Here is a 9326-nt window from a genome sequence, read left to right as displayed (position 1 = left end):
TCCCCAAGGGCAACAAAATAATCCAGGATATCCCAGCGGGGCCGGGAATTTCCCTGTTCTCCTCGGGAAAGAGCAGCGGGAATGCTCGGATTGATGGAATTCGTATTCAATCCTCCAAATTGTGGTTTTCTGCTGGTTTGTCTTGGTTTGGGGGTTTTTAAGGGAGATCAGGGATAATTCCAACGGAGGGAAAAAGGGAATCCGTGTAAATCTGGGAATCTCCCTGTTCCCGCTGATCCTGGCGTTGTTTTCCTGCTCTGGGGGCACTCGAGGATAATCAACCTTTAAAATCCCCAAATCCTCAGATGGGGTCTGGGCAAGGAACATTCCCGGCTCCTGACTCATCCCTGGACTCCTCTTGGATTCCATAAGGTCTGAGGGAATTCCCAAACCTCGGGAGCTCCCTGGAAAAACCTCCTGGGCGAGGAAGAAGAGGCACTTCCAGCCCTAAATAACCCCGGGGGGATCGATCCCAAACCCCAAACCCACAGGGAATGTGGGCAAGGAACATTCCCGGCTCCTGACTCATCCTCGGACTCCTGTTGGATTCCACAGGCTCCAAGGGAATTCCAAACTCCCTGGAAAAACCTCGGCCTTCCCAGCTGGGCCAGGAGGAAGAAGAGGAGGCACTTCCAGCCCTAAATAACCCCGGGGGATCGATCCCAAACCCCAAACCCACAGGGAACGTGGCCCCAGATCCAGGGCAGGGGAATGAACATTCCACAGTCTCCAAGGGAATTCCCAAACCTTGGAAACTCCCTGGAAAAACCTCACCCTTCCCAGCTGGGCCAGGAGGAGGAAGAGGCACTTCCAGCCCTAAATAATCCCGGGGGGATCAATCCCAAACCCCAAACCCCACAGGGAATGTGGGCAAGGAACATTCCCAGCTCCTGACTCATCCCTGGACTCCTCTTGGATTCCGTAAGGTCCGAGAGAATTCCAAATTTCCTGGAAAAACCTCACCCTTCCCAGCTGGGAGAGGAGGAGGAAGAGGCACTTCCAGCCCTAAATAACCCCGGGGGGATCAATCCCAAACCCCAAACCCCGCAGGGAACGCGGCCCCAGATCCAGGGCCGGGAATGAGCAGCTGGGCACCATTCCAGAGGCGAATTCCAGGGAATCTCACCAGGTGACGTGGAAGGCCTGGCGGCAGCCGTGCCGGTTGCAGGCCATGCAGGCCCCGGAGGCCGCTTTGCTCTCCCGGCCCTGCTCCTCGCAGATGTAGCAGGTCTGCCATGGAAAAAAATCATGGAAAAACGGATGTTACCCAAGAGGAAAAGCCGCCAGGAATTCCTAAATCTCATGGGATGCGTTGGGGCGGGAGGGATTTTAAAGCTCAGTAAATTCCAACCCCCCACCAACTTCAGCTGTGCCAGGCTGGGTTGTTCCTGTGAGGGAATTTCTGGGATATCGATGGAATTTGAAAGAATTTCCAGGAAAATTCTGGGATATTCCTCGGTGGGATACACAGAACTTCTCCTTTTTGTTCCCCAAAACCCAACTGTCGCATCCAACTGTGGAGGAACCAACATGGAATTCCATGGATGCAGTCAGCTCAAGTCGTTCCACCAAGAAATTCCTCCAATTCCCCTTTTATCCCACAAAATCCCAACTGTGCCATTGGAAGCGAGATGGAATTCCATGGATCCAGCTGCCTCCAGTCGTTCCACCAAGAAATTCCTCCAATTCCAGCGATTTGGGGAGGACAAACGGGGAGAACCAAAAATTTCCTCGCAAATCCAGCGATTGCCTTGGTTTTTGAAGGAATCAATAAATCGGGAAGGAGCCGTGGTGGGATGGGATGATCCCGAAATCCCGAAATCCCGGTTTTTACCTTGTTGAAGCGGTCGTGGGGGACGTACTGGAGCACGATGGGCTCCATGGTGAGCACGTTGGCAAACTGCACCTCGGGGATGTACAGGGCACACACCACGTGGGCCCAGCCTGGCAAAGGAAGGGAAAAGTGGGAATTCAGCCCGGGAATCCCAAAAAATCTTCAGTGCTAAAAAAAAATGCTGTCCTGAAAAAGCTACGCGTCAAAAAACCTCCAGCCGAAGAAAACCTCCATCCCCCAAAAAATCTCTGTCCCAAAAAACACTTCATCCAAAACCTCTCCATCCCAAAAAAATCCATCCCAAAAAAACCTCCATGGCAAAAAAATCTCTGTCCCCCAAAAAATCTTCATCCCAAAAAAATCTCCATCCCAAAAAACTCCATCCCAAAAAAATCTCCATCCCAAGAAAACCTCCATCCCAAAAAATCTTTATCCCAAAAAAACCTCCATCCCAAAAAAATCTTCATCCCAAAAAACACTTCATCCAAAACCTCTCCATCCCAAAAAAATCTCCATCCCAAAAAACCTCCATCCCAAAAAAATCTTCATCTCAAAAAAATCTCCATCCCAAAAAAATCTTCATCCCAAAAATCCCTCTGTCCCAAAAAACACTTCATCCAAAACCTCTCCATCCCAAAAAAATCTCCATCCCAAAAAACCCTCCATCCCAAAAAATTCTTCATCCCCAAAAAAACCTCCACCTGAAAAAAAAACCTCCATGCCCCAAAAAACCTCCATCCCCAAAAGCCTCTATCCCAAAAAAACTTCCACGCCAAAAAATCCTCCATGCCAAAATCCTCCATCCCAAGAAAAGCTCGATCCCAAAAAACTTTCATCCCAAAAAACCCTCTATCCCAAAAAATCCTCTGTCCCAAAAAACCGCCAGCCCCCAAAAAACCTCCATGCCAAAAAAACCTCAATCCCAAAAAGCCCTGCATCCCCAAAAAGCCTCTATCCCAAAAAACCTCCATGCCAAAAAAACCTCAATCCCAAAATACTCAATGCCAAACCCCCTCCATCCCCCAAAGAAATCCATCCTAAAAACACCTCCATCCCAAAGAAAGCTCCGTGCCAAAAAAGCCTCCATCCCCAAAAATCCCTCCATCCCAAAAAATCTTCATCACCCAAAAAACTCTCCATCCCAAAAAGCCTCTATCCCAAAATATCCTCCATGCCAAAACAACCTTCATCCCCCCAAAAATCCATCCCAAAACCTCTCTCCATCCCAAAAAACCTCCATCCCAAAAAAGCATCCAGGGAAAGGGTCCGGACAGGGAATGGTGCCCATAAAGGATCCAGGGAATGGTGCCCATAAAAAATCCAGGGAATGGTGCCCCATAAAGGATCCAGGGAATGGTGCCCTAAAAGGATCCAGGGAATGGTGCCCCATGTAGGGGTTCCGGGGATTGTTGCCCAAAAAAGACCCAGGGAAAGCCCCCAGGGAAAGGCTCTGGGCTGGGAATGGTGCCGGAGGGACAGGTGGGATTAAACCTCCGTCCCCCAAATCTGATGGAGAAGGGGAAATTCCATCTGCTGGGGGCGGGATGGGGGTGGTTGGAATGTCAGGAATGTTCGGGGCTGATCCAAACCCAGCTGAGCCAGAATTAGGGTGGATTCACCTTGGCCAGGGCCCCAAATCCCATGAAAACCCCATGGAAACCCAATGGAAACTCCACAAAAACCCAATGGAAACTCCATGAAAACCCAATGGAAACTCCATGAAAACCCCATGGAAACCCAATGGAAACTCCATGAAAACCCAATGGAAACTCCATGAAAACCCCATGGAAACTCCACAAAAACCCCATGGAAACCCAATGGAAACTCCACAAAAACCCAGTGGAAACTCCATGAAAACCCAATGGAAACTCCACAAAAACCCCATGGAAACCCAATGGAAACTCCACAAAAACCCAGTGGAAACTCCATGAAAACCCAATGGAAACTCCACAAAAACCCCATGGAAACCCAATGGAAACTCCACAAAAACCCAATGGAAACTCCATGAAAACCCCATGAAAACTTCATGGAAACCCCATGGAAACCCAATGGAAACTCCAGGATTACAGATTTATCCAGCCCTGTAAATCCTTGGAATTCCCAAAATCTGGGATTTCTCAGGACAAAGACCTCCTTGCCTAATCCCACTGTTTCCATGGCAGAAACCTTCCTAAAAAAATGAAGTTTGGGGAAAAATGAAGTTTATTTCTAGATCCAAGAGCTCTGATCCATGGAAACCCAGAGGATTCCCGGCAAAAATCCGCAGGAAAGTCCCGCATGGAAAAACCTCTGGGATGGGACCTGGATCCCACTGCAATCCCACAGGTCGGGAACGATTCCTGTCAGGTCAAAACCCCAAAATCCCACTTTTTTGGGCTCGCTTTGACTCCAACCCAAGCTCAGCAGGGAAAAGATTCCTTTCCATGGAGGCTCCAAAAAGTGAATTTTTTGGGGAAAAAAACGTAGAGCGTTGAATTCCTTTTGGAGCCTCCCGGATTTTTCCAGGTGGGAATATCCCGGTTCGGAGCTACTCACCCCCGTTATCCGTGCGTTTCAGGGCTCCATCCTTGTGGGGGCACAGCTCGCACCTCTGAAACGAAGGGGAAAACACCAAATTTCATCAAATTTCATCGATAAAATTCAAATTTCAGCCATTTCATTCCAGTTTTAGGACCAGAAAACCGATGATTCGACCCCAAAAGCCGAAGGGCAGAGGGACGAGGGCTGAGGTGGTTTTAGGGGAAAAAATGCCTCCAAAAAGCCCTGAAGGGAGGGATTTAAAACCCCGGGGGCAAAGCTTTTGCTTTTGGGGTTTTTTTAGGACCGGTTTTAGGGGCTGCGGTTGAGGAGTAAAACTGAAAGCGGTGACTCAGAGAGAGGAGGGCGAAGCAAAAGGAGTTTTTATCTCTCTCTGCCACTTCCCTTCCTCCTCTCGCTGCCTCTCGTGATGGGTTTTTTCCAGTCTTGTGACAGCCCCGGGGGGCGAATTTTGGCTGTAGGGTCGTGGTTGGGTTTGGTGGCACCCCAAATCCAGGCTGAGAGCGTGTGAGATCAGGTTTTGGGGTGTTTTCACACCACTAAAACTGAGCTGCCCCAAAAATCTTGGTGCTGTCACCTCAGAGAAAATCTCCCCCCGCCTTTTTTTCTTTGGGGGGGAGGAGGGGTTTGAATTTTAAAAAGGCCCCAAACCCTGGGAGGTTTTTGCCTCTTCCTTTATAGGAACGTGGGAGTCGGTAAAAATAAACCCGGCCTGAACAAAAATTGGGTTTGGGGGGGGGAAAAGCGTTTCTTCTGAAGGTTTTGAGATGAGGTGGCCGGGGATGAGGGGGGGAGGTGGGACCTGGGGGTCCGCGGAGTGGGAATGGATGGGGGATCCCAAAAAATCCCAAATAACTGAGCAAAACCCCTCGGCCACTGAGGAATCGTGGAATGGTTGGGGTTGGAAGGATCTTAAAGCTCATCCGGGGACAATTTCTGCTATCCCCGGTTGGGTCAAACACGGCTCTGGGCAATTCCAGGAGCTGGAATAGGAAAATCAGGGATTAGGGGGAGAAATCCACCTCGTATTCCCTGAAAGTCCATGAAAACCCAATGGAAACCCCATGGAAACCCCATGGAAACCCAGTGGAGAAGGGGAAATTCCATCTGCTGGGGGCGGGATGGGGGTGGTTGGAATGTCAGGAATGTTCGGGGCTGATCCAAACCCAGCTGAGCCAGAATTAGGGTGGATTCACCTTGGCCAGGGCCCCAAATCCCATGAAAACCTCATGGAAACCCAATGGAAACTCCACAAAAACCCAATGGAAACTCCATGAAAACCCAATGGAAACTCCATGAAAACTCCATGAAAACCCAATGGAAACTCCATGAAAACCCAATGGAAACTCCATGAAAACTCCTTGAAAACCCCAAGAAAATCCCAAGAAAATCCCATGAAAACTCCATGAAAACCCTTTAACGAATCCATCCCAGATTTATCCCAAGTTTTGGGTGCCTGGAGGAGCCGTGGCTGCCTCGTCCTTGAAATTATCGAATTCCAGGGCTCGGAACAACTCGGTTTTAGGGGAATCCCTGTTTTGGGCTGAGGCTCCAAACCCAGCCTTGCTTAGTCCCCAAACCCGGCCTTGCTGAGTCCCCAAACCCGGCCTTGCTGAGCCCCCAAACCCGGCCTTGCTTAGTCCCCAAACCCGGCCTTGCTGAGTCCCCAAACCCGGCCTTGCTTAGTCCCCAAACCTGGCCTTGCTTAGTGCCCAAACCTGGCCTTGCTTAGTCCCCAAACCTGGCCTTGCTGAGTCCCCAAAGCTGGCCTTGCTTAGTCCCCAAACCCGGCCTTGCTTAGTCCCCAAACCCGGCCTTGCTGAGTCCCCAAACCCGGCCTTGCTTAGTCCCCAAACCTGGCCTTGCTTAGTGCCCAAACCTGGCCTTGCTTAGTCCCCAAACCTGGCCTTGCTGAGTCCCCAAAGCTGGCCTTGCTTAGTCCCCAAACCCGGCCTTGCTTAGTCCCCAAACCCGGCCTTGCTGAGTCCCCAAACCCGGCCTTGCTTAGTCCCCAAACCTGGCCTTGCTTAGTGCCCAAACCTGGCCTTGCTTAGTCCCCAAACCTGGCCTTGCTGAGTCCCCAAAGCTGGCCTTGCTTAGTCCCCAAACCCGGCCTTGCTTAGTCCCCAAACCCGGCCTTGCTGAGTCCCCAAACCCGGCCTTGCTTAGTCCCCAAACCTGGCCTTGCTTAGTGCCCAAACCTGGCCTTGCTTAGTCCCCAAACCTGGCCTTGCTGAGTCCCCAAAGCTGGCCTTGCTTAGTCCCCAAACCCGGCCTTGCTTAGTCCCCAAACCCGGCCTTGCTGAGTCCCCAAACCCGGCCTTGCTTAGTCCCCAAACCTGGCCTTGCTTAGTGCCCAAACCTGGCCTTGCTTAGTCCCCAAACCTGGCCTTGCTGAGTCCCCAAAGCTGGCCTTGCTTAGTCCCCAAACCCGGCCTTGCTTAGTCCCCAAACCCGGCCTTGCTGAGTCCCCAAACCCGGCCTTGCTTAGTCCCCAAACCTGGCCTTGCTTAGTGCCCAAACCTGGCCTTGCTTAGTCCCCAAACCTGGCCTTGCTGAGTCCCCAAAGCTGGCCTTGCTTAGTCCCCAAACCCGGCCTTGCTTAGTCCCCAAACCCGGCCTTGCTGAGTCCCCAAACCCGGCCTTGCTTAGTCCCCAAACCTGGCCTTGCTTAGTGCCCAAACCTGGCCTTGCTTAGTCCCCAAACCTGGCCTTGCTGAGTCCCCAAAGCTGGCCTTGCTTAGTCCCCAAACCCGGCCTTGCTTAGTCCCCAAACCCGGCCTTGCTGAGTCCCCAAACCCGGCCTTGCTTAGTCCCCAAACCTGGCCTTGCTTAGTGCCCAAACCTGGCCTTGCTTAGTCCCCAAACCTGGCCTTGCTGAGTCCCCAAAGCTGGCCTTGCTTAGTCCCCAAACCCGGCCTTGCTTAGTCCCCAAACCCGGCCTTGCTTAGTCCCCAAACCCGGCCTTGCTTAGTCCCCAAACCCGGCCTTGCTTAGTCCCCAAACCCGGCCTTGCTTAGTCCCCAAACCCGGCCTTGCTTAGTCCCCAAACCCGGCCTTGCTTAGTCCCCAAACCCGGCCTTGCTTAGTCCCCAAACCCGGCCTTGCTTAGTCCCCAAACCCGGCCTTGCTGAGTCCCCAAACCCGGCCTTGCTTAGTCCCCAAACCCAGCCTAGCCCAGCTCTTCCCGCTCTCCTGCCTCACCGGGAAATCCTCCAGGATTCCTCGGGAATGTTTGGGAAGAGCTCTGTGACCCCGAGCCCTGATCCGATCCCTTCCCTATCCCTTCCTCTGCTGTTTTCCAGCTCAGGAGAATTTGGGATGCTCCAGGTGAGAAACTCGGAGGATTTAGGATGGTCTTAAAAATCCATAAATGGATAAAAGTCCTTTCCAACCCCAAAAACTCCACAAAAGCCAAAGGCAATCCTGCGACTCTGACAGCTCAACATCATCTCAGCTGATCCCAATTTTCCCCCTCTCCAAAACTTCCTGAGGAAATGAGCAGGGAAAATGCCTTTCGAGGAGAAATCACTTTTTTTGGGAAGATTGAGATCTTTAAACCCAAAAGTGTGGGATAACCCGATTCCATACTCACCACCCGGGCGGCTCTTTCCTGGGATTCGCATTTCCGGCAGAACCAGGGGCCGGTGGGAACCTGGACAATCCCATAGCAAGCTGGGAAAAAAGACAAAAAACCTGCATTAGACCATCTTTAAATTGATTTTTTTTTAAAATTTCTTAGGGATTTATAAACGTTTGGAGCAGCCTGGAAAATTCCCTGTTCATGGAGGAGCTGGATGAGCTTTAAGGTGCCTTCCAATCCCAAGCATTCCATGATTCCAAACCAAAAAAATTACATCCACGATATTTTTTTATTCCCTTTTCCTGTCTCTGCTCCCAGCAAAACCAGTTCAGCTTCTCCCAGGAGCTCCAGGGATTCATTTGTTCAATTCCACGCCCGGGATGAAAAATTCCTCCATCCCAAAAACTCTCCATCCTAAAAAAACCCTCCATCCCAAAAAAACCTCCATTCAAAAAAACCCCAACCTTCCATCCCAAAACCACCTCCATCCCATCAAACTCTCCATCCCAAAAATCCCTCCATCCCCAAAGAAACCTCCATCCCAAAACTCCATGAAAACTCCATGAAAACGGGAATGGAGCCAGGTGGGAATTGCGCCTGTGCTTGGAATTCCCCGCCTCTCCCCTCTCCAAGTGATCCGAGAATTCCATGGATAATATGGAACCCCTAAAACATAACTGGGATTAAAATCCTAATTGGCACCAAGAGGAGGGAGAATCCCGACAGGCACCACCCAAAATTCCCATTTTTCCTGCACATCACACCCAGCAGCATTTCAGCACTTCCAGCACCAGGGAATTCCCAGAATCATGGAATATCCCGAGCAGGACAGGCCCCACAAGGAGCATCAAATCCAATTCCAGGATTTTTAGAAATTCCTCCTGGGAACGCGATCTGCGTAAACGCAATTTTCCAGCTGATATTCCCAAAAATCCTGCTGGTTTTATCCAGCCCTGGTGCTCCCGGGGCCTCTCCCTGCAGCTCCTGCTCTGTTTCCTGAAGATTTTTCCCATTTTTTTGGGCGGAATTCCCACTCCAGACATCCCAGAGTCCCAAAGGAAGCGTTTCCTATCCCAAAATTAGATTTAGGGCAGCAAAGGCAACGCTAAAATTCCAAGCTTGGCCTCCCAGGTGGGAATTCGGGATTTTCCCGGGAAAAACCGAATTATCCCTCCCTCATTGCACCTCCAAGCAGGAACCGGGATGGAATCCCGGCCGTTCCAGGCGTTTGGGGCGGGACAAAGGGAATCTCCCGCTGGAAGCGATCCTGGGATGTTCCCTGGGGGAGGAACCCGCGGAGGATTCCCCGAATCCCTCCCGTGTCCGGCATTCCCCCCTCGGCCGGGAAAAGGAGCGCGGGGGAACGGCCGA

At 51.4% G+C, this 9326-nt stretch overlaps 1 protein-coding gene across 1 annotated transcript in view; it reads right to left on the bottom strand.

Moving 5' to 3' along the window:
• The window catches only part of MLLT6 (MLLT6, PHD finger domain containing), a 33765-nt gene extending 24445 nt beyond the window's left edge, over positions 1-9320 (bottom strand). Inside the window, exons 1-5 of the mRNA XM_017744227.1 lie at positions 9141-9320; positions 7968-8047; positions 4370-4424; positions 1835-1944; positions 1127-1230 (exon numbers count right to left, since the gene is read on the bottom strand). Of these exons, the coding sequence (XP_017599716.1) occupies positions 1127-1230; positions 1835-1944; positions 4370-4424; positions 7968-8047; positions 9141-9285 (494 nt within the window). The 5' untranslated portion in view covers positions 9286-9320. The remainder of the gene's footprint in view (positions 1-1126; positions 1231-1834; positions 1945-4369; positions 4425-7967; positions 8048-9140) is intronic.
• Positions 9321-9326: the final 6 nt, after the last annotated feature.

The sequence above is a fragment of the Corvus brachyrhynchos genome, unplaced genomic scaffold (genome assembly GCF_000691975.1).
Source record: "Corvus brachyrhynchos isolate BGI_N302 unplaced genomic scaffold, ASM69197v1 scaffold30, whole genome shotgun sequence".
Classification (NCBI taxonomy): domain Eukaryota; kingdom Metazoa; phylum Chordata; class Aves; order Passeriformes; family Corvidae; genus Corvus; species Corvus brachyrhynchos.
The sequence above is the reverse complement of the archived record's forward strand: the minus strand, read 5'-3'. Positions and strand labels throughout refer to the sequence as shown.